The sequence below is a fragment of the Staurois parvus genome, unplaced genomic scaffold (assembly GCF_062004578.1).
Source record: "Staurois parvus isolate SC_StPar_1 unplaced genomic scaffold, SC_StPar_1.0 ptg000014l, whole genome shotgun sequence".
Lineage (NCBI taxonomy): Eukaryota > Metazoa > Chordata > Amphibia > Anura > Ranidae > Staurois > Staurois parvus.
In genome coordinates this window covers 11910661-11936370 of record NW_028317810.1, presented here as the reverse complement: position 1 = coordinate 11936370, position 25710 = coordinate 11910661, and the positions used below count along the sequence as shown (strand labels likewise).

Sequence of the window (25710 nt, the reverse complement as noted above, 5' to 3'; positions counted from 1 at the left end):
GGTATGGCACATTGGATAAGCATCTGCCTGTATTTCTGAGCATTGAGGACACCATTGATTGTGACCAAATCTCCAACTCCATTTGCAGAAATGCAACCCCAAAATTGCATGGACACAGACGTTCACATACTATTCTGTCCAAAAAATGTTGGATTTATTTACACCTGAGGCATATCTGAAAAGCAGAAGGTTGTTTTAACAAGAACAATCAATACCTCTAAATACAGACAATTAATGTTTTTTCTTTACAATGGCAAAGTAAACAATATTAAGCTTTCCACTTAACCCACTTTGAAAATTGGGCATGTGTCCCTTCACTACTTCTAAGGCAGGTTGCAGGAGAGAAAAATCATATGATTGTGATGATGGGGGAATCCCTCCCATAGAGCTATTTTGTCATCCGGGGGGCATGGGGAGCCTGCCAGGAAAAAAAGTGTTTATTGCTAGAGGCTATAGTCGCTGACAATAATCACATGTAAAAATCCAACATGCTGGTGGTGCCCAAGTCATACAGCAATTAAATTGGGCACAACCAGCCTGCCTATAGGCTCAAATCTCAGGTGAACCAGCCAAGATTTGAACCATCTATAGCTGGCTTTACAGAGTCGTTTTCAGATAGCAATGCACTGAACGCATGCATTCCATAATGTTAACTGAGCTCTATATCTTGGTTCAGACCTTTCAGCTTTGACAAACTGAAGTGAAGAGGCCATACACATGAATGCAATTTTTTTTCTCAATTTGTTAATCATATAGAAGTTATGCAATGTTGCCAAGTTTATAGCCAAGTATTGCTCAACAGAGTCCTTTGGAAGTTTAGTTGTTGTCGTTTAATTCTGGTTAAAAAAAAACCACAGACACATTCCATTAAAGTTTATAAATATTTAATTTCCATAGTTTAAGCATGACAAACATATGAAAAAAAACACCCCTTAAAATCGAATATACATACAAACCTAGTTTATTTCACACACTAGGTAAGCTAATTTTATGTCATTCCACAGTGCACAATGGAAAAGCTCAGCTTTTGTGATCTCAAGTAAAGTATACCGACAAAAGTTAAAGAGCACGTAAGACCTCAAGAATACGCATTTGTGCTGCAAATTGGTCTGCTATTTTCTGTAATTATGACTTGAGTGGCTTATTGCAATCATTAGTTACCTGTAAACTGCTTGTATAGGCCTAGCTTCACAACATAAAATGCTGATGGGTACCGACCTATATTTAAATGCCCTTGTGACTGCTACTTTTGTTCTACAGTGTTTAAATCAATTTGTAGTCTTGTATGATAATGATGATCTTGAAGTAATTAAATAGAATGTTATTTCTTAAAAAATGTAAACTTACAGAACCTCTTTGTATACCCTTAGTTATTTTTTTCAGTTTCAGACTATGTATTTTCAGAGTTAGGTTTGTGTGTTTTAGTGGGTTCCTACTTCAGAATATGTATTCACCTGCGTACCTAGCATGGATTGTGCATCTAGATAATAATGAACCTATCTTTTACTTCTATATAAGATTAGGTTTGTCTCCATTCGGTTACAGACAGCATTTTTATAAAAAATGGCACACCTACTTCATAAAAAATATGTTCAGTATACAGATAAAGACCAATGTAGTTTTATTTAAATTGACACTTGTTGTCATTTATCTACATATAAAATACCAATCCATATGATCAAGAAATCAAAAACAGACCTGCCGTTACTTCAGCTAAAGCCTATCAAGTGCATTTTGTTCCGGATGTTGTCTATTGTTGTGGAGCTCCAAAACTGGTTTATATTGTAAAAGGAAACATATGAAATAAAATGCACTGGGTCACTAATGCAACTGTGTATGGAATACTAGAGAGACTCTCCAGAGAATATTTCAGATGAAACAATTTAGGAAGAAGTGACTTCTTGGGGGTCAAGAGGCAGCTCATAGGTATAGGTGTCATCTCCTTGCTGGTGGTAGGGAGGGACCAAAGGAGCCTCAATAATGAGAAGACCTTCTGGAGAAAGTGAGGCAAATACTGTCAGGGGATCCACTTCTGGGGGCAACCTGGAAGAGAAGATACAGAATAGGCAATTTAGTACCAATCACATAGCAAAAAAAATTGTATAGCACTGAAAGGAATACTTCTGTAAGTGGAATGTTTTGGCTGCCTAAAAAAAACACAGTTTTAAAAGAAATTAAGCATGTAATAATACTCTTTCAAATCAAGAATAACCAATAACTTAAAATGCAGTAAAGTACCGGTAAACATACAGTATTTCTGTGATGAAACAGGGCAAGATATGTAGAGGTCTACGAGATTCCTTTAGTGATAGTGTATTTTGTAACTGTTTGCATAAAGCACATCTGTCAGTACCTTAAGGGTAGTGAACAGGCTGTGTTCAGGTAGTAAGCAGTGCCTGTACATATTTTTTTAGCTTCTCTCCTCTGAAGACCAGGATCAAAGAATCCCAGGTTAGGAGCCTAGAATCAGAATCCCAGGGTGCTCTAATCTGCAAGGTTTGGCTCTTAGAAGTGTAAATCATTACACCTTACCATACTTGCCTTCTACATGATCTGCAAATCGCAATAATGGGCCAATGAAATAATGAAGAATGTGGGAAAGGTGGACTCAACTATCAATTCTGTCAGAAGTTTAAGGTCCCCATGCTCCATAATAAAATAACTAAAGATATGTAGTTGTAGATGTCTACATTGCAGTACTGGAATCTGAGGGTACCCACAGGTTAGAGTCTATACTTGTTCTTTTTTTTCTTGATGATCTTTGCTATTCCCCATAGCTGTGTCATAGACTATATATAGTAGAAATAAGTGCAACAGGTTCAACTGTGATTTAGTATCCCAGAACATAATTTTAACTGACTAAACTTGACTTATACTGAATAGGAAGAATATATAATATACACCACTCCAAATTACCTTCAAATCAAAGAAGCAAGCATAGTTTCTAAATTTCCAAGTCTCTTATTTTGCAGTATATTGATGCCGCTCAAAGTGCACTATAAAATGTTCACCAGGTTATAAAATAAGAGCTTTGCATATTACATCCATAGCATTATTTACAAATCCATAAACTGGGTTGCCATTTTATTATGCCATATTATGCGGAGAACAAATGGGGACTTTTTTATGTAACTGATGTCACTAGTTACCTTTGCTTTACATTGCTTTGGACACACGTTTGTATTGAAAGATTTTTTATAAAAAAATGATTTTGCATGGTAAAATATTTGTAGTCTTTCAACATAGACATTTTGGTTAAGTCTATGGCCCTTTTTAATTTCATCTATAACATTTATTTAGCATTTTGATATTTAATATTATAAGTTATAGCTAAAGACTGCTACAAAGAGACAGATTTTTAATTTGACAAATAGAATGCCAGGCCTCAACTATTTTTTTTTGAGGGGGGAGGGTATATGAGCGGGACATTTTGAAGTAAACGTTTAACCTAAGAGCAAATTCCACAGTATGCACATTATTACTTTTATTACCCAGAAAAGGCTCATCTGTTCTCTTCTCCAATTTAGTTTTACTTTGTTACTGTAGTTTGACTTCCTCTGATATCATGGCTAAGTTCTACCAACTACCTTCCCAGGGACCAGTAAGATCTTCTATCTGGCTAGTAGATGCTGACCATGTAAATGGGGAACCTTAGCTATGAAATCAACAGAAATCAAGCCCAGTAACAAAAGTTAAACTAAATCAGATAGGGACACACAGAAATATTAAAAGGCAATAGTAAGCATTGTGTAGTTAGGCACATTTTCTACACTGCTTTTTCCTTCCTTTGAGCAATTGTGTCCAGGGGAGAAAAAAAAAACATCATGTGTGTATGAGGTCTTCAAGTGGACTCTCATTTTTTTAATTAACATTTAGGGGCCAACATTATTAAAAGATAAGTTTAGCTTTCAAGGTGTAACATGTAAAATGTTACAAAAAGACCAGCCCTTGCTCCCCCATTTTGACAGCTGTCAGATCTGTTACAATTTTTTAAAAATGTTGCCGCGTGGGACTCCACCTGCCCAGCTGTTTCACTCATTTACAGTACTCTATGAATGGGAAAACTTCAAGTTCCAGTATCTCTTGCGGCTGTCGGCTTGTACTTCTCAATGAACTACTACGGCACTGTTGAGCACTGTGATAGTTCATTGACTCTTCCTGTTAGAGTGTATCTGTTTGCCCGTATGAGGTACGAGCACACAGATATGCTGACAAGCCTGCAGGAGTCCTGTATGGCACCAGTGATCTGCTTATCACTGGTGCAATACTTTCCAGGCTCCCAAAACAAAAAATAGTATATGCACATTTTTTTTACCTGCAAAAAAAGTGAATTTATTATTCTGTTTAAAAGGTAAACTTATCCTATAAAGAAAAACTGTTTTAGCTCCAATATTCACCTCCAATCAGAAGATATCCCTTACAGTAAGTCCTTTCCATCAATGGATGCCACATGTCCTGGCTGAATGACAGCTGGGGTCATACAACCAATTTCCTCTGAGCCAAGGCTGGGCCTCAGAGAGGGAAATATGGCTAACAACACTATTTTTTTTGCACTTGTTTGTATTTATTACAAATAATCTCTAAAATGTTGACATGGTCCCCTCAGTAGTGGAAACTGAAATGTGTGTGGCTTGAACAGGTCTATGTTAAAGAAAGGGCATTCATATGACTATGCAATTGTTGGTTTATGTTTACGCATCTGTTCAAGTCATGACATAGTGGACTGTTCTAAATCATACCATAAAACCTATGTATAACTACAGCAAAAATAATGCGTCTCCCCACATTAATATGTCTCTCTTACTAGTCACATACACTTGAATGGAGTTTCTTTTGCAATTCTGTAAGATAATATTTATTTTCACTCAGAGGTACAATTTCCATTTAAATATATGAATCATGATCCTCTCTCCATTGTAGAAACTTCAGTGAAACCTATCATCTAGTTCTTGTTCTTTGTCTGCTGACTGCCAGTTTCATACAAGTGTAATTGTCTGATGAATTCATATTATAAAGTTTTATGGCATATGCTTGGCATAGATTGTTACTGACAGTAAAGAGGCAGATTATGGAGACTTTAGAGTAAATGGGCATTGAAATGCAGAACATTTTTATGCGGTTTAGCTGAGATATTCAGAATATGGGAATGGCAAAAATGAATTCCTTTTCCAATTATTTTCAGATTGTTTAGGGCAGAATAAAAAAAAGAATGGCCATACACCAGCAAATCCAGCTATTTCACCGCTGGCAGACAAATCTTGCTGATAGTCTGCCACGTGTAGAGATTGCAAACAAACCCTCACCCAGTCACAATGTAGGAAATCAGCCATTTTCTTATTTTTACAATACAGAATAGAACAGACTATTTCACTAGCACAAATATGTTTTCATTAAATGCCAAAAGCACATCATGTCCTTTTCAAAACAGATAAATATTTGAAGTTTGTACTCTCATATGAATACAATAAAATATATGGTTTAATTCTCATAAGACATTTGATACAGAAGAATAGAAGAGCTGAAGGTTTCTTTTTAATGCAATGAAATCTGGTTAAGGGTTACATGTTAAAACTCAACTTTGGGCTTCAAATCTATTTCCCTGTCTCCCTCCCCCCCCCTTCCCATATGAGCATTAGTGCAGCATTTCAAAAAATAAAAAAATACCTTTTCTCCAGGGGTCTGGATCCAGTGACATCATTGATCCTTTTTGCTGGGGCATTTTAAATGCTGCAGAGAGCCATGAAATGGCATGGTGCTGCATTAGTACCATGCATCATTTACCTTTTAACCCTCGGTTGGGAGTGCAGCTTTGGTACCCTTGGCTCACATGAAATAGGTTGAAAATTGCTGGATACCAGACAAAAATAAGTGGATTGGTGACAAGGTAAGTCTGCAAGGGATAGCACCAGAAATCTGACTCTAAAAGCCATGCTTGTATAATGTGTGTTGAAACAGCCACAGTTGGGTGACAAGTACAGAGCCTTGTCAAACTAGATTAAGAGGAACCAGGCAACCTAATGGCAAGATTACCAGATATCAGTATTCAAAATGTATGTAAAAATAATTTTTATTTTGTGTTAGAGTAGGAAAGGGTTAAATCCCCTGTCAAGTTTTTATTGTTGTCTGCATCACTACTGGGGAGGGTCACCCATAAATTTGTCCTGGTGACCATTTTTCCTGAGAAAGGAAGTGATAAATTCCGAGTTTTGGCAGAGCAAGAAGTGAGGGAATATCCTTTACCACTGACACATCTTACTATGACAAGTCTCTAAGAAGGGATTTCCATTCACCTTAGAGAGATTTCTCCTCATCCCTTTCCTAGGTTTTGCATTTAATATAGAATATAGAGTTCTATATTTCATAGCAGTCTTCAACTATGAAGGCAATGTAGAACCTCATGCACACAGGATTTTACTGTATTTCTACCTGTGGCTGGATTCATAGGTTAATAAGAATAGTTGCAGCTGCTCAGACTGTAGAAACCAATGACAGGCTGACATGTGCCACAGCTGTCCCCAAGTGTTTGGATGTAATTGCACAGGAAGCAATTACCTCTGGTTAAGGACAGATGATAGCCCCTGGGTGCAAACAACTTATATGAATGCCAGCAGTAAATTACTGCAGTATATACTGGATAATTTACCATTTCTAATATTTTTTTTATTTTGTATGTTATGGGAAGACACAGATATGCAAATGAATGGGAACAAGTTAATCTTATTCATGTATGTTTTAACAATTTTTTTTAGAGTATGACCTTCATGCACACTCATTTCTCTGCCCCTTCTCTGCACGTGAGTGCACTGTCAAGACCAGTATTAATCTCCAATATGCTTACCAGGTCTAGAAGACATCAGAAATGGGCAAATAAAACAATAAAAACACATAAAAAAATAATAACCTACTAGTGAAGGATGGACATGGGGGGTGGTGGGGAGATAGGTTCCTCCACTTGTTTTTTTTAAAGTTCTTTATCTCCAGAGAAAAGGCAGATCAGCAATCTGCATCAAGAGACACAGCTCACCTGACCATGTGAATGTGAATGAGGTCTTACTGTTCTTCTTTCCCAGTACAAGTCTAGCAGTCAGATATGACTGATCTAAAACAACAGGTTCACTGTTTTCCTGAGAACTTTTGTCTCAGTTGTCATGGAGGAACACTAAGAGTGATCATAAATATGCAAGAAGGATATCTTCCCATCCCTAAGCCAACTGTTAGAATGCCAGGAGCTACCATGATTCTCACCTGACGATGAGAGTGGTGTACACACACTATTTCATTCCACTACATTGTTGGCCAGCTTTACTCAAAGGCTTGCATTACATAATTTGTAGTTAGACCAGCATTGGGCAAACTACGGCCCGGCGGACCTTTTAATCTGACCCGCGGAGCGTGATACTGTCAGGATGGCTGTCAGGATGTGTGTAGGTGGGCCAGCGTGACGAACGTGAGGGGAGCTAGGCTCCTCTCACAGTCCGCCCTGAAGACCGGAATGGCGCGGGATACATTGGCTGTCAGGATGTGTGTAGGCGGGGCAGCGTGACGAACGTGAGGGGAGCTAGGCTCCTCTCAAGTCCGCCCTGAAGACCGGAACGGCGCGGGAACACGGCGAGAGGAACGCGCGGAGCAAAGGTAGGTAAATTGACACAGGGGGGACTTAATATGGGGGATGAATTAATATGGGGAATGAATTACTATGGGGGATGAATTACTATATGGGGGATGAATTACTATAGGGGGGATGAATTACTATATGGGGGATTAATTACTATTGGGGATGAATTACTATGGGGGATGAATTACTATGGGGGATGAATTACTATATGGGGGATGAATTACTATATGGGGGATGAATTACTATGGGGGATGAATTACTATGCTTACTATGGGGGAATATTACTATACTTACTATGGATGACACATACACATCATTCATCTACTCTTGGTCCGGCCCCCGGGTCCAATATATGAACCCATTGCGGCCCTCAAGTCAAAAAGTTTGCCCACCCCTGAGTTAGACAGTAAATGGTATCAACCTAAATCCAACATTGTACTTTTGTCAATGGCTAACATGGTACAGCACTCGGCTACTGCTCATGACACCTGTAAATGGTCTGGTCAACTAGCAGGGAACCAGAAAAAAAGAAGATTCAGACTGCAAAGAAGGGACTTCTTTAAAATAGCCTGAGAATTAAATACGTGAACATTTATACCTCCTCTTCTGGGTTTATAGGCTTGAGAACTGTGGGTTGCAATAAAATCAGCCTATTATTAAACCTTTACAAACTTGGTCATAGAATTTTACAATGTCTAATGCTTGCAAAATATGTTGAGACATACAGTAAAGAAAAGGTGTATGTGAAATATTATATTTATCTACAAAGGGCACATCAGTATGTATGAACCAGAACAAAAGCTCATAGCTGCTTAAAAAGTGCAGTATACTAGATAGCTTTCATATTCTTATATTCTTTAATAAAATTGCATGTGCTGATAAATATAGAATGAGTTCACTTTACTTATTGATATGCACAATAAAGCAGATGTGGGACAGATGATCCAATGCAGATCTGCTCACTTTTAGCAGGAATGACCACAGGTAAGATAACCCCACAATGCCTTTGGGATGCAGGTAAAAGGATTCACATGGCTTGCAAATATATTAGCATCACTTAAAGTGTCAATACAAAGAGTAATAATATATACAATAATCCACCATATTTGACTGGTTTGTAGGCAGACTATTGAAAACCTGGTAGCTGTAGCTTGTTGTGCTTTATACACTGTTCTTCTTCATTATCTAATGTTTTCATACACAAGCTACTCTATCTCTATGTATTTGGAAGATCCTGAAAATTCACCATTGTGCAGTGCTCAGTTGAAGCCAAGAACCAGTTGCAAATTCATGAGAAAAGATTAATGATGGTGAAGAGAGTTCAGTGATAACATCCATCAAGGTTAAAAAGGACTTCAAGGCCTCATGGATAGATGGACTTCATCACAGTAGTTCACCTTTGCATGACATGAAAAATAGGGATAATTTAGAAATAGAACATTTAAATCCATGAAAGAACGCCATATAAAAGTTTCCTTTGATCACAAGAGCCAGAGGAAAAACTCTTATATGCATAAACTTTGAACAAAGTCTGCAGAAGGTCTATGCTGGCACAGAGCTGATATGAAAAGAATGCAGCTAAACCAACGCTTGGCTCATCTGCATGAGCTCAAGGTCCTTTAGAGGAGGGAAACAATTATTGTTATAAACATGTCGTCTAAAGCTATTTTGCTGCTGTGTGCGTGATATAGAGAGCTTTTTTCCTCCCTCTTTTCAGTAGCCGTCAAACACATATCTTCCCACGTGAAATCCTACCTTTTAAATAAAGCATTCCAGTCTCTTGAAGTAATGACTACAAACCTATTATTCTAATGCCTATACTGCAAATCACTGGATTTGTACTTTACAGATACAAGCAAGAGTCATACAGCCTGTAGTGATTCAGCTGCTCTTTAGGATAAAACATGGTATTCTAACATTCAATAGATTAATGGATGTTTGCATTCCCTTTCAGACTAAAAGCCATATCATATACAGTTAAAAAATGTTGCTGCATTTTGCACTGTTATACCTTTAAGGCAGCTGAGATCCCCCAGGAGGGCTTAGTGAGATAACATCTGAATTTCAGGGTCTGATCCTTGGTGTACAATGGGGCAAAAAATAAGTTGGGCACCAATCACTGTAGTATTTTTACCTTTAATTATTGAACTTAAGTCTTACCCTAGGTTCACACCTAAGCATTCTCTGCAACCAGGGGCGGACTGACCATTTGGAAACTCGGGCACTGCCCGAGGGCCCGGGGTCAGTGGGGGACCCCATGAGATTCCCCTGGTACATTTTTCATAGGCTTTTTTGAGTTTGGGCAAGGACACAGGGGCCCCATGACCCCCTATTGCCCGGGGGCCCCATGAGTTGTCAGTCCACCCCTGTCTGCAGCATTTTGCGTTTTGCAAAAACACAGTCCATTTAACATGATTTCCTATGAACATGTTCACACCTGTGTGTTTTCACCAAGCGTGTTTTTTGGAAAGGGCCAGGGGCTCTTTTTGAACGCAGAAAGTTGTGTTTTTGTTTCTATAGACTTTAATGGAAATGCTGCAGAAAAACATGTATTGCATTTTTGCAGCATTTGTTATGCACTTTTGCGGCATTTTTGATGCATTTGTGATGTGCTTTTCATTTTAAATCTTCCTAGCAACAAGAAAAATAAAAAAATTAACCCCCCGCAACACGCATCAACAACGTGGTAAAAATGCGTTAAAACGCAATGCAGAAACAGCTCAAATGCAACCTGCATAGGTGTGAACCTACCCTAAGGGAGAGGGCTTAGGGATGCAAGATACCCAAATAAGCACAAATATAGGACAATCCTATGAAGTAGTAGTAATAATAAGGCCCTTTGAAGACAGCCTTTTGGTAATTACTGACCCTATGAGAGCAGTAGTGAAGAACAAAAGACAAAGCGCACCAACCTTGCACATTACCTCAGTAAACAGTTAATTGATTTATTGATTTAGGAGATATACTCACAAACATAGTAGTAAAATAAGCACGTAAAGTCCAAAATCGAACCACATGATAAGGAGACATGTGCGCATCCCATCAGAAGGAGATATCCTCAGAGTGACTCTGACGCGTTTTGAAGGGGGATCCCTTCTTCATCGCAGCTTGTTTTACTAATATGTTTGTGAGTATATCTCCTAAATCAGTAAATCAATTAACTGTTTACTGAGGTAATGTGTAAGGTTGGTGAGCTCTGTCTTTTGTTCTTCAATACAGTTTGTATGGAGCTTCCCCAGCTTTTTGTTTGAGCTTCACAGCCTTTGATCGGTCCTGGACTAATCTCCATACTCTTCAAGAGTATTGGTCCATCGGCTTCCTACAGATCCAGGTCCCTGAGTGCAGGAGGTGTTGCATTTGTGATACTCTCCTCTGAAAGCAGTCAAAGACTCCTGAGTCAAGGAATTCTTTTTGGAAAGTTTAAATGGAAGCTTCTACCCAGCTACTTTGTGACACTTTTCAAAAAAATCCTTTTTCAGCCCAGCTTCCTTCAAGTACTATATTCACTCCATCTCTAGCTCAAGTTCTTGGGCTTACAGCTCATGTCCCTGGCTAAGGCAAGGACAAAGTCAAAAACATTCAAACACACATGCTGCCCAGGGAAAATCCCAGGAGGCAGAGAACACTCTGGAAAGGTGACCCAAATATGTATCATCTCCCAAACCATACCTCTGAACAAGGACTTAAGAGATTGGTGTGGTCAAGTGCATATTCATAACTCAGTGATTGTCCTTTTCCATTCTATTTACTGGAATCTCCTTCACAGTAACATGCAGACACAGAAAAGACCCGCAGAGCCAAAAAAAGGAAATAACAGCTCAGGCTGGTTACAGCCTAGCAAAAACACACTCAGCAAGGGGGGCGAATCCTAATATGTACATTATTCTTTTGACTTGGATGCGCAATTTGACTATAGAAGCTTTTTTTGAGTTTGAGGTAATTTTGGTACCTTGATGATACTCAAGGCAGCCCATACACTCCCCTTCCTCTTTAGTCCTACTGCTGAATTTATCTCCAAGTTTTCAGAGATGACCAGATAAAGGAAAACAAAAGTAAACTCACATTAAATATATTTTGCTTTGTTGCTGCCCCTCTTGCTCTGCTGTGCCAAACACAGGTCCATTGGTGCCTTTTGGTTACCACTGTCCTGCCCACACTGCAGCATATTCTCCACAGAAATGTATCAGGCTCAGTTTGCTAAGGTATAACACATATTTTAATAGTTATAATGTTCACAATAATGAGTATTTTAACAAACGAGATGAAAAGGGACTGGGGTCACCACAGTTTATCTACAGCGGTTTAAGTACAACCAATTGGCTCCTATTTGACAGTCTAAACAAGTGGCAAATCCAGATACTATACAATGCACAACCCTCAAGCAAACAAAAAACCTTCTCTACCTTCGCAGACTGATCCAAATCCTCCTTCATTTGTGCGTCCCCTCTCAAAAACATATCAGCACCAGAGTCGACCCAGGAAACAGAGCTAGGTATGGCAGGGTGCTGATTAACAAGCTAAAGTCATGTGAGTCAACAGTGACCATGCTGGTAGACATGCCCCCTGCAAACTTTTTCCCACTATTGTGGAAGCAGACATAGCCCACATGAGAGTGGCAACTCTGCTCCATGGAGCACTGCAGCATTGTTAGCACACCATCACATGAAGCTGCATTAGATGTACTTTACTGGCACGCTGAACGGGTATTTTTGGAACTTTGCAGGGGCACTTAGAGAAGACAGTAAGTGTTGCAGAACATCATTTTTTAAGGAGATCATAGTTCTACTTTAAAAGCTGAAGTAACAACCATGTTCCACTCCGTCTAAGTTAGAGAAACCTATTGCTGTACTCTAACAGCTGGTTGTGTTTTGTAAGATCTATCTACCAAAACAATATGCTAGTTTAGATCCAGTGTTGTAGCCCTCTGCCTTCAGTTCAGTGTGTGAGTATTAGACAGACCTGGTCCTCCCAGCACTTTGATTTATACATGTCTCTGTGTACAACAGATGCATCCTATGGTGTGTCAATGCAGTTCTAAGGTATTTAAATCACTTTTATCTTCCTCTTTTATGGCTGCTCTTGTGAATGATGTCCTATTTACTGTTGTAACTAGAAATTGAAACAGATGGATTGAAAGTTTTCACTATTAACTCCTTCAGAACTGCAGTGCAGCCTTCCAAAAAATGCCAGTAAGCCAATCAGGTCTACCTGCTTGCTGCACTGCGCTGTACAGATCTGGAAAATGACATATGTTGTCAGTGTTATATAAATAATCAGGTAATAAAATTATTCACATTTGCTGAACTGAACCTTTAAAAATAAGTACTGTGTGCCTCTTCACTGTCCCCAACCCCTCCCCCCCCCAAACATCAGGGTTAAATCAGGGCTCGATCTAGCCTGTCTAATCTGGGGGTGCAGAAAGAAATCAGGGGAGCTTAATTTCAACACTGTGGGGCTGATTTACAAAGTGCAAAATCTGGTGAAACTGTTCAAGGTAGTCAATCAGCTTCTAACTTCAGCTTGGTCAATTAAGCTTTGACAAAAAAAACTGGAAGATGGTTTCTATGCTGAGCTGCACCAGATTTTGCATGCTCCAGTTTTAGTAAGTCAACTTCTGTGTATGAGTCACTTGCAGCCTGTCACTCGGTGTGACAGAGATGTAGGGAACCAGTGTTCCTTGCTCACTTGGCATGCTTCTGTACTGAAAGTCATGATGGGGTAGTAACTAGAGATGAGCGAATTATTCAAAAATTCGATTCGGCTGATTCGCCGAATTTCAGGAAGAAATTTGATTCGATGCGAATTTATTCGCTACGAAGTTAACTTATAAAAAGGGTTTCTAGGCTTCAGAGAGCCTTTAAATTAGTGCAGAACACTGTACCTTTAATTTAAATGCCCTTGGAGATGAGGAAGGAGAAGGAGAAGGAGAAGGATGAGAAGAAGGAGAAGGATGAGAAGAAGGAGAAGGAGAAGGATGAGAAGAAGGAGAAGGAGAAGGATGAGAAGAAGGAGAAGGAGAAGGATGAGAAGAAGGAGAAGGATGAGAAGAAGGAGAAGGATGAGAAGAAGGAGAAGGAGAAGGATGAGAAGATGGAGAAAAAAAAGGATGAGAAGAAGGAGAAGGAGAAGGATGAGAAGATGGAGAAGGAGAAGGATGAGAAGATGGAGAAGGAGAAGGATGAGAAGAAGGAGAAGGAGAAGGATGAGAAGAAGGAGAAGGAGAAGGATGAGAAGAAGGAGAAGGAGAAGGATGAGAAGAAGTAGAAGGAGAAGGATGAGAAGAAGGAGAAGGATGAGAAGAAGGAGAAGGATGAGAAGAAGGAGAAGGAGAAGGAGAAGGATGAGAAGAAGGAGAAGGATGAGAAGAAGGAGAAGGAGAAGGATGAGAAGAAGGAGAAGGAGAAGGATGAGAAGAAGGAGAAGGATGAGAAGAAGGAGAAGGAGAAGGATGAGAAGAAGGAGAAGGATGAGAAGAAGGAGAAGGATGAGAAGAAGGAGAAGGATGAGAAGAAGGATGAGAAGAAGGATGAGAAGAAGGATGAGAAGAAGGATGAGAAGAAGGAGAAGGATGAGAAGAAGGAGAAGGATGAGAAGAAGGAGAAGGATGAGAAGAAGGATGAGAAGAAGGAGAAGGATGAGAAGAAGGAGAAGGAGAAGGATGAGAAGAAGGAGAAGGATGAGAAGAAGGAGAAGGAGAAGGATGAGAAGAAGGAGAAGGATGAGAAGAAGGAGAAGGAGAAGGATGAGAAGATGGAGAAGGAGAAGGATGAGAAGAAGGAGAAGGATGAGAAGAAGGAGAAGGATGAGAAGAAGGAGAAGGATGAGAAGAAGGAGAAGGAGAAGGATGAGAAGAAGGAGAAGGAGAAGGATGAGAAGAAGGAGAAGGATGAGAAGAAGGAGAAGGATGAGAAGAAGGAGAAGGAGAAGGAGAAGGAGAAGGATGAGGAGAAGGAGAAGGATGAGAAGAAGGAGAAGGAAAAGGATGAGAAGATGGAGAAGGAGAAGGATGAGAAGATGGAGAAGGAGAAGGATGAGAAGAAGGAGAAGGAGAAGGATGAGAAGAAGGAGAAGGATGAGAAGAAGGAGAAGGATGAGAAGAAGGATGAGAAGAAGGATGAGAAGAAGGAGAAGGATGAGAAGAAGGATGAGAAGAAGGAGAAGGATGAGAAGAAGAAGGATGAGAAGAAGGAGAAGGATGAGAAGAAGAAGAAGGATGAGAAGGAGAAGGATGAGAAGAAGGAGAAGGATGAGAAGAAGAAGAAGGGTGAGAAGAAGAAGAAGGATGAGAAGAAGAAGAAGGATGAGAAGAAGAAGAAGGATGAGAAGAAGGAGAATTCCAAGCCGGCAAAAAGTGTATCTGCAGAGCTCCGCTATTTCTTAGGCTATTTCTGACAGTTCTGTGACATTCACTCCATACAGCGGTTGAAACCGCTGTATGGAGTGAATGTCACAGAACTGTCAGAAATAGGCTATTTCTGACAGTTCTGTGACATTCACTCCATACAGCGGTTGAAACATTGTATCTATTTGTTTCCATAAATGGATCCATTTATGGAAACAAATAGATACAATGTTTCAACCGCTGTATGGAGTGAATGTCACAGAACTGTCAGAAATAGCGGAGCTCTGCAGATACACTTAGCGGAGCTCTGCAGATACACTTTTTGCCGGCTTGGAATTCTTCTTATTTTCATCCTACTTCTTCTTCTTCTTCTTCTTCACCTCATCCTCTTCTTCTTCTGAGGATGAGGATGAAGAAGAAGAAGTAGGATGAAAATAAGATTAATTCCAAGCCGGCAAAAAGTGTATCTGCAGAGCTCCTCTAAGTGTATCTGCAGAATAGAGGAGCTCTGCAGATACACTTTTTGCCGGCTTGGAATTATTCTTATTTTCATCCTACTTCTTCTTCTTCTTCTTCTTCTTCATCCTCATCCTCAGAAGAAGAAGAAGAGGATGAGGATGAAGAGGAAGAAGAAGAAGAAGAAGTAGGATGAAAATAAGAAGAATTCCAAGCCGGCAAAAAGTGTATCTGCAGAGCTCCTCTATTCTGCAGATACGCTTAGAGGAGCTCTGCAGATACACTTTTTGCCGACTTGGAATTATTCTTATTTTCATCCTACTTCTTCTTCTTCTTCTTCTTCATCCTCATCCTCTTCTTCTTCTGAGGATGAGGATGAGGATGAAGAAGAAGAAGTAGGATGAAAATAAGATTAATTCCAAGCCGGCAAAAAGTGTATCTGCAGAGCTCCTCTAAGTGTATCTGCAGAATAGAGGAGCTCTGCAGATACACTTTTTGCCGGCTTGGAATTATTCTTATTTTCATCCTACTTCTTCTTCTTCTTCTTCTTCATCTTCTTCTTCTTCTGAGGATGAGGATGAAGAAGAAGTAGGATGAAAATAAGAATTCCAAACCGGCAAAAAGTGTATCTGCAGAGTTCCTCTATTTCTGACAGTTCTCTGACAGCTCCTTCACATGTACAGCGGTTGAAACATCTGTTTCCGAATAAAAACATCTGTATCCTAAATGGAAACAAATAGATACAATGTTTCAACCGCTGTACATGTGTTCCTTCTGTCAGAGAACTGTCAGAAATAGCGGAGCTCTCTGCAGGGACACTTGCCGGCTGATCGGGAAAAATCCGATTCGCGCACCCGAAGTAGGCAAATATTCGGATTCGAAGCGAATCAAATTTTTCCTGAAATTCGTATCAAATTCCGGTTCGTCTGGTTCGATTCGCTCATCTCTAGTAGTAACATCTGACATTACATTCAGGTAGTTCAGAGGCAGTGCAGGAATGAAAAGGCAACGTTGGTTCCATGCCTGTGGCTGCTACAAAAAGTGCATGTATTTGGATCCATTAGATTAGGGTGATTAAACAGAACCTGTGGCCCTATATATTAGGTGTCACTCTCAGAGTTCCCCCCTTACATCTGAAAGCACTTATCAGAACCCCCTCCCTTACCCCAGGGGTCCCATCATAGTGCCCACTTATATCAGGTCTGTTCACCTTTAGGAGATCCCTGATCCTCTACTTAAAAACAGAACTTTTATTTTCTCTGTAAGCTCATCAGCCCCCAGAGTTATTACATTTTGTATCACTTGACCCTCCCTTTTAGATTGTAAGCTCTAAGGAGCAGGGCCCTCTGATTCCTCTTGTATTTTGTTGAATTTTATTGTAACTGTACTGTCTGCCTCCACTTTATAAAGTGCTGTGCAAACTTTTGCTGCTATATAAATCCTGTATTGTATTATTAATAATAATAAAAATCATCATAATCAGGGTTGCCATTACAGTGTCCCCTTGCATCAATTGTCCCCATCAAAAAGTCTTCTTACATCCGTTGTCCTCACCAGGGTTCCCCTTGCAATAGTTGCCCCCATTACAATGCCCCCCTTACATCAACTGTCACAATAGGAGTGCTTTGTACCATTCAACAACAGGCAGTCAGAGGACAGGAGCCAGAAGGGAAGCAAGTTTCTGGAGTCATAGCACATACAAAACTATGGACTCCCTGTCTGAGAGTACTGATTGGCCCAGCACCTGTCATTTTGTTCAACTCCCAGAGCAGGACAGTGAAGAGTACAGAGAACAGGTAATGCTGATGTCACTAGTGACACTAATACAGTGATCAGATATAATACTGTACAACCTGCTGACAAAATGCCTGCCCCGAACCCGGAAGGAGCTGGAAGACGTACTTTACACCACTGCATCCGATGCTTTGCATTTCACTTGGTGATGTAAGGCTTGGATGCAACTGCTCGGCCATGGAAACCCATTTCATGAAGCTCTCTATGCACTGTTGTGCTAATCTTAAGACCACACGAAGTTTGGAGGTCTTTAGCTATTGATTTATCTTTGTCATTTTACGTGGCCTACCGATTTGTGGCTGAGTTGCTGTTGTTCCCAGTTGCTTCCACTTTGTTATAATACCACTAACAGTTGAGCTCGGAATATTTAGTAGCAAGGAAATTTCTTGGATGGACTTATTGCACAGGTGGGAACCTATCACGCTACCATGCTTGAATACACTGCGCTTCTGAGAGCGACCCATTCTTTCACAAATGTTTGTAGAAGCAGTCTGTATACCTAGGTGCTTGATTGTATACACCTGTGGCCATGGAGGTGATTGAAATGTGATTGAAAAATGTCTGTGTTTATGGCTGCCTGTATCCTATTTGGTGTTTCAGAGACACAATGGGAAGTGAAAATAAATCTCTCCAAAAAAAATCCAGATATTTTCTCTTGGGACTCATTCATACAGTGAACTGCATTTTTCCGACACTTGATACATATAGCTCACTGCTAGGGCACAAAGAAACATAGAAAAAAAAGTTTTGTTTGTACTCTGTTTACACCCCAACACTACAGCATATCTGCTTTTTCTGGATTGCACTGGACAGTGCAGAATGGCACTGCCTTGTAGTGACATACAATGCAGTAAAAAAAAAATTATAATTGTAAAAAATGTAAGTTACATCCAAGCATATAAATACCCCCCCCAAAAAAAAAAAATGTTGGGGCCTCCCACACATAAGAACATAAAAGCATGTGCTGGGACACCTATGCATGAAATTGTTGATTGCGATGCACATTTTACATATCACCATGCTGCTGAAGTAAGAACAACATTTGTAGCATCAGACCTCCTCCATATCACTAAACTGATGCCCTATAGGGAGCTTCTAAAGTGTTGCCTATAGAAAATATAGGGTACTGAAGTTTGTCACCTTTTCATCGATCCACACAAATTTAAGTTTTGACATGTTGGGTATCTATTTACAAGGTGCAACCTCATCGTTTATATTTTACCAAAGAAATGGGTAATTTATTTGTGTGCCCTAAATTTAACTTTAAGTGCTTTCTTAATGACATTTTGTGTTTCCTAGACCTTTGCAATAATATTGTGTGACATAAAAATGTGAACTACCACTTTTTTATTCTCTAAGGTGTCTGTTTTTAGAAAATATCTAATGTATTGGGGGTTTATGCAATCTTCAGGCCTAAAATGATTTTTTACATGTGTGCAAAAAAATTAAAAGGCTCTGCCAGCGAAAGGGCTAAAGGATAACTGCACTTTATTGAAAAAACTGTAAATGAAGAAAAAATATTATAGCATATACAATTTCTACACAAGCCATGCTATAATTAAAAGTTATTAAAAAATACATTTTGTTTTCAATCTGCAGCCACTGTAACTTTCTGCAAAATGCAATGCAATATGGTAACCTGGAGGTGTTCTGGACACATTTGGTTTACAGAACTGTCCTAGAAATGTAATTTTCTGGTTGCGTGATTGGCTCACTGATTTTCCCAGAAGTCTGCACTAAGATACAAGTCAGATTTTAGGCATCCTCTTCAAAAGGAATTATATTTTTAATGAGATACTCCCTAAGGGTTAATTATGTCTAAAGGGATGCAGACCTTGCAACTTTCCTCCTTAGACTGAAATCAGCTGATTAGAATGAATGAATGCACTCCCAGTCAGGAATCTGTATTCCAAGGACATAGCAGAACATAGTTTGTTAAACATCCTTGCAATGTACATAGACCACCAAAAAAGGGTTGTGTTTTTTCAACAAAAGTGATTTTACTCCTTAGGCTCACCACACATGTTACATTCTTTAACCACTTCCTGTCCATATGACATACTGGTACGTCATTGAATGGGAAGGGTGATATCTCGGTCATCTCTTCAGCTGCAGCGATGACCGAAATATTTTTTATAGCCAGCAATTTCCTTCACTGTAAAAGTAATCCTAGCGGCTATAGAACTGCTGGATTATTTTTGCAGGCAGCAGAATGGGGTCCCCACCCCCTCTGCCACCTTTACCGGGCTCTCCCAAGAGATCGCGGAGCCTGGTAAGGATGCAACCATCGGCATCCAGTTCCTGGGACACAGTGAGAGGAACTGATGTTGTTCCTCCCACTGTGTGATGTCAATTTGTTATTTACTAACAGTTACAGGCTTGTACAATGGTGTTCGTAGAGCACTCTGCAACGGTATGACCTCCAGGAGAAAAGGATCTTGGGTATCCAGTGGAGGGAAGGGAGACCAGATGACATGGGAGCATGCTGTGTACTGGAGCAGCTCTTCAAGAGTGGAAGCAGACCCTAGTAAAGTAAATAGCAAGGAAGGCGCCTCTAAGTGCAGTATGTAGCAGTTTATTGAGTAGTAAAGGTTAAAAGCACTTACAAGATAGCAGTCAGATAAAAGATCATCAGGTATAATGCCAGGGAGACACACTGAGCCGACCAGAAGTAGTGAGTGTGGTGGAACGCACGGGCAAGTTGGCCATGGAGAGGTGTGGAACACACATGCCGGAAGTGACATCAAGGGGGAAGCAACGCGTTTCAGAGCATGTGCAGACACTCCTTCCTCAGACCGTGAACCCCCATGATAGGAGCCACTACTTATAGTAGGTAGGGGCGGGAACTGGAATAATTAACAAAGCGACCAATCAAAATGGGTACATTGAAATGAATAGGTCTCAAAATAGTTGTCGCAGCAACACCTAGGGGATTGCATTGGCATAAGTAAAGAACAAAAAAAGAGAATATATATACACATACTGTCTATATACAAACAGACTAAGTGAGTCTATCTGACTGCTATCTTGTAAGTGCTTTTAACCTTTACTACTCAATAAACTGCTGCACACTTCACTTAGAGGCACCTTCCTTGCTATTTGCTTTACTAGGCTTGTACAAGCATTTGATCAAAACAATCTCAGTTTGATCAGATGATTTGTTGGCCAGAGTGGACATTTGTAAGAGACCCCAGATCTCTCTATAAAGAGGATCTGTCACAGCCCATGCTATCACAAGGGATATTGTTCATCCCATGGGATAGCAATAAAAGTGATCAAAACAAGAGACAGTGTAAAAAAATGTAAATAAAATAAATAATAAGATTTAAAAAGTTTTTAAAGCACCCCCGTACTAATGCGCAAATGTGAACTCATGCTTTGGTCCTTCACACATATGTAAATGATGATTTCAGCACACATTTGGAGTATCACCGCAAACATCACAGTGAGAGCAATAATTACAGCCCCAGACCTCATCTTTTACATTTAAAAAAAACAAAAACAAATATTGGATTGAGTTTTTGTGCATTAAAATTAATTATAGTGTATTTTTCCAAAAAATGTGTGTTTAAAAAAACACTGCTTAAATATCAAGACACATACAAATATGCAACACGCTCCATTTTAAAAACAAATATAATGTTGGGGGGGGGGTTCTAAGTAGTTTTCTTGCAAAAAATTGATGCTTTAAACATCTAGGAAAAGAATGTAAGAACTGGCCCAGGTTGGAAGGTTAAATCTACCAGTGCAGGGACCTGCCTGACTGGATACAAAATGATAGTTTAAATAGGACCTCTTGTACAATGTTTTTGTAAATTACATGACATTGTATAAAGATTATACAGTTAGATTGTAATGTGTAGTGAGTATTAGACAGCTGTCAACAAATTCTCCCATTTGAAGATTTTTCCCTTCTATTACGGCCATGTTATTATTCTGCCTAACTCCAGCACAGTATTCAAGTTAAAACATTGCTAGTGAGATGTCACAATCCATGCAGGCCTTTAGTCATTAATGGATAAGCTCACCTTTAAAAAATAATAAATGCACAATTTTTGCAGGTAAAAAAATGTGCATTTACTATTTTTTCTTAGGATCCTGTAAAGCATTGCACCCGCGATCAGCAGATCATGGGTGCAATATCCGGCTCCTGCAGACTGTCAGTGTAGATGTCTGCCTGTACCTCCAATAGGGGCAGGCAGTTACTGAATGACAGGAAATTCAAAGGACTATTATTATTATTATACAGTGCCAAAGGGTATGCTCAGCGCTGTACAGTAGCAGGGGGGACAGAACATGAGACAAGACAGTAACAATACAATACACGAGGGGTTCGAGGGCCCTGCTCTTTCGAGCTTACAATCTAGGAGGGAGGGGAAGGTGGTACAGGAGGAAATGGCTGTGGGGGATGGAGTGGTGGGAGGAGTGGAGGAGGTTAGTTGTTAGGTGAGGTCAGGTGTTAGGTGAGGTTGGGGTAGGCTTCTCTGAAGAGGAGGGTTTTCAGGGTGCGCCTGAAGGTGAGGAGGGTAGGTGACAGTCTGATAGATTGGGGGAGGGAATTCCAGAGGATGGGGGAAGTCCTAGAGAAGTTCTGCAATCGGGTGTGGGAGGAGGAGACCAGGGAGCTAGAGAGTAGGAGGTCCTGTGAGGAGCGGAAGGCACGGGTTGGGTAGTATTTGGGTATCAGGTCAGTTATGTAGTTTGGGGCGGCGTTGTGAATGGCTTTGTAGGTCAGAGTTAGCAGTTTGAATTTGATGCGTTGGGCAATCGGGAGCCAAGGAAGGGATTGGCAGAGGGGGGAGGCAGATGTGGAGCGGTTGGTGAGGTGGATGAGTCTAGCCGCGGAGTTTAAGATCGACTGGAGTGGGGATAGCATTCGTTTGGGTAGGCCAGTGAGAAGGGAATTGCAATAGTCCAGGCGTGAGATGATGAGGGAGTGTACGAGTTGTTTGGTGGTGTCTGGGGTGAGGAATGTGCGTATCTTGGAGATGTTGCGGAGGTGGAGCCTGCAAGATCTAGATAGCAGTTGGATGTGGGGTAGGAAGGAGAGGTGGGAGTCCAGGGTGACACAGGACTTTGGCGTGTGGGGTGGGAGAGATGGTGGCGTTGTTAGTAGTAATGGAGAGGATGGGGGGGGGGGGCGAGACCAGGAGCTCAGTTTTGGATAGGTTAAGTTTGAGGAAATGGAGCGACATCCAGTCTGATATGTTGTTTAGGAGGTGGGCGATGCGGGCGGAGAGTGAGGGGGTGAGGTGGGGGGTGGAGAGGTAAATTTGGGTGTCGTCGGCATAGAGGTGGTAATTGAAGCCGTGGGAGTGAATAAGTTTGCCAAGGGAGGAGGTATAGATGGAGAAGAGGGGCCCGAGGACAGAGCCTTGGGGAACCCCGACAGAGAGGGGGAGGGAGGGGAAAGTGACAGTGTTGTAGGTGACGCTGAAGGAGCGTTGGGAAAGGTAGGAGAACCAGGAGAGAGCAGCGTCCCTGATGCCAAGGGAGTGCAGTTTGGCAAGGAGGAGAGGGTGGTCAACAGTGTTGAAAGCCGCGGAGAGGTCGAGGAGCAGGAGGATAGAATAGTGGCCATTGGCTTTGGCGGTTAGTAGGTCGTTGGTGATTTTAAGTAGGGCGGTTTCGGTGGAGTGCAGGGGACGGAAGCCAGACTGTAGGGGGTCAAGGAGGTTGTTATCAGTGAGGTGGGCGCTTAGGCGATTGTAGGCCAGGCACTCAAGGAGCTTGGAAGTGAGAGGCAGGAGGGAGATGGGTCTAAGGTTGTTAAGGTTAGTGGGGTCAAGGGAGGGTTTTTTGAGTAAGGGGGTGATGCGTGCGTGCTTTAGAGGGGAGGGGAAGGTGCCAGTGGAGAGGGAGAGATTGAAGATGTGGGTGAAGGAGCGAATGATGGGGGGGGGGGGTGACTGGAGGAGCTGTGAGGGGATAGGGTCCAGGGGGCAGGTGGTGAGGCGGGCTTCAGTGAAGACCTTACAGACCTCCTCAGAGGTAGTTGGGCTGAAGGAGTGGAGTGTTGGGGAGGTGATGGTGTGCGGGGCATTGGGTATAGTGGGGGGTAGTGCGGCTATGAGGTCAGGGGAGGGGAGGGGAGGGTTGCGGGGTTGGAGGAGGGCGGGAGGCTGGGTGGAGAGGTGGATTGTGAGTTAACAATGTCCTTACGGATTGCGTCAAGTTTTGGAAGTGATTGGCAATCTCGTGGGCGGTGAGTGAGGTGCTGGGTGGAGGTGGGGGGAGAGAGAGCAGGGATTTGAAAGTGGAGAAGAGCCGGCGAGGACAGGTGGAGAGGGTGTTGATAAGGGTTATGAAATAGGCTTGCTTGGTGGCGTGGACGGAGGTGGTGTAGGCGAGGTAGGCGGCTTTGTAGAGGAAGAACGCGCAAGGGGATCTGGGACTATGAGAACACTCACCAACACCCTAGCAGTTCATTGAGAATTCTGTGAATGAATGACCCATATGGGTGGATCCCCAGACCAATGTCACAGAGAGGTGGGTAGAAAGATGTAACATGTTCCCAAACTTGAACTTATCCTTTAAAGCTAGACACTAGACATTAGTTTTAGTGTTGGTTAGAATGGGAAAAGGTTAAAGTGGTAGTAAATCGCAAGAAAGTAAAAAAAAAGTCCTCTGCAAGGTAATGTCATAAAGTGCTAGTATGAATCACATACTAGCACATTATGTAAAACTTACCCTAAAATTAAGCCCTCCAGTGGCACGTTGTCACCGCTGCAGATGCTTCCATCTTCACCCTGTCCTTATTCCGGGTTTACGATTTCCAGTCATCTGACAGACTAGGCCGTGATGACATTACTCCCACGCATGCGCGTGGAAGTCCCAGGAAACGACACACAGCTCTGAAGGAACAGCACGGGTATGCTGTTCCTTCAGAGTGCATGTGTCCACTTTAGGAAAGAGAGAATATCTCCTAAACGGTGCATGTTTAGGAGATATTCATTTTACCTACAGGTAAACTTTATTATAAGCCTACCTATAGGTAAAATTTTAAAAAATTAGTTTACTACCACTTTAAAAGATAAGTTCACCTTTGGGGACATGATACATATTTCGTTCATTTTTTTTACCTGCAAAAATTGTGCATTTTTTTTTAAAAAGGTGAACTTATCCTTTAAAATCTGTCAGTCTAATCCTTCAGTCTGTATCCTCACTGGGGAGTTTTCTGTGTGGTCACCATTAGAGGAAGAGAGGGGCAATATCACTGTGACCCTAGGTTCACACCTAAGCATTTTCCACAGTGTTTTGCAGAAACGCAGTACAGTCCATTTAACATGATTTCCTATGGGAGACATTCACATCTCTGCACTTTCACCCGATGCATTTTTTGGAAAGGTTCAGGGACTTTTTTGAATGAAAAAAGTTGAATTTTTGGTTCTATAGACTTCAATAGAAACGGTGCAGAAAACCATTTAGTGTGTTTTTGATGCATTTTAGCCTCATTTTTGATGTGTTTTAAATCTGTCTAGCAACAAGAAAAATTTAAAAATGTAAAACACAGGTGCAAAAAAGCAATGCAAAATGCAATGCAGAAACGGCTCAAATGCAAACTGCATAGGTGTGAACCTAGCCTTAAGGAAAACAAATAAAAAAGTGGCATATCCTATCTAAGACTTATGGAAGACATTTGACTTGAAGACTTTCAAGGTAATGCACATAATATTTTGATGCGCAATCTGTCAGCATTATTGAATTGGCCCATCATGTGTCTGGTTGCCTAGAAAAGTGATATAGACATAATGGCAAGTATGGCTGGAAAACCAGCAATAAAATCAAAGATATATTGAGAGAGCACAGATTTCTCTAAAAACTAAATTAAATAGATTTGATTACACAGCCTGAATCAGCTGCCAACAATCTATGGGGTTTATTTAATAAAAACCAGACCAACTGGAGCTTAGCTAACCACCATAGATGCCATTCAGCGATCATTTATACTTTACATTGGCAGAACAGCTTGAACTTAACTGACCGCTTTGGGTTACACCTCCCTCCAATTTGTATTCCCAGCCTCAAATAAAAGTGTAGCATGTACTAACCTGCTCGGTTTATGTATCCCTTTAGATCTAAGCTAGGTTACAACTGTTCATATCAATACGCAAGTCTACTTATATTTATATCCAGAGAAGGGGATAAGGAGAAATATTCTTAGTTTTCAATCTCAACCTCGTGAGGATACATTGCCATGTTGCACCAAAAATACAAAAAAAGAGTATGTAAACCCCAAATCTATGCTTAGTATGTTTTATGTGCTTCATTATATAATGTTTTCTCTTTTTGTGGATCTGTTGCAAAGTTTCTTAACCACTTCAGCTCTTGAAGGTTTTACCCAACAATCACCAGGGTTTTTTTCCAGGTGTTACTTTAACTGGCAATTGCGTGGTCATGTAATTTACATCATTTTTTTTTTTCACAAAAAGAGCTTTCTATTGGTGGTGTTTGATCACCACTGTTTTTTTTTATTTTTAATTATATGAACAAATAAAGACCA

At 40.8% G+C, this 25710-nt stretch overlaps 1 protein-coding gene across 1 annotated transcript in view; it reads right to left on the bottom strand.

Moving 5' to 3' along the window:
• Positions 1-867: 867 nt before the first annotated feature.
• Positions 868-25710, bottom strand: part of HSPB8 (heat shock protein family B (small) member 8) — an 82666-nt gene continuing 57823 nt past the window's right edge. The window contains exon 3 of the mRNA XM_089677347.1: positions 868-2043. Within this exon, the coding sequence (XP_089533473.1) occupies positions 1884-2043 (160 nt within the window). The 3' untranslated portion in view covers positions 868-1883. The remainder of the gene's footprint in view (positions 2044-25710) is intronic.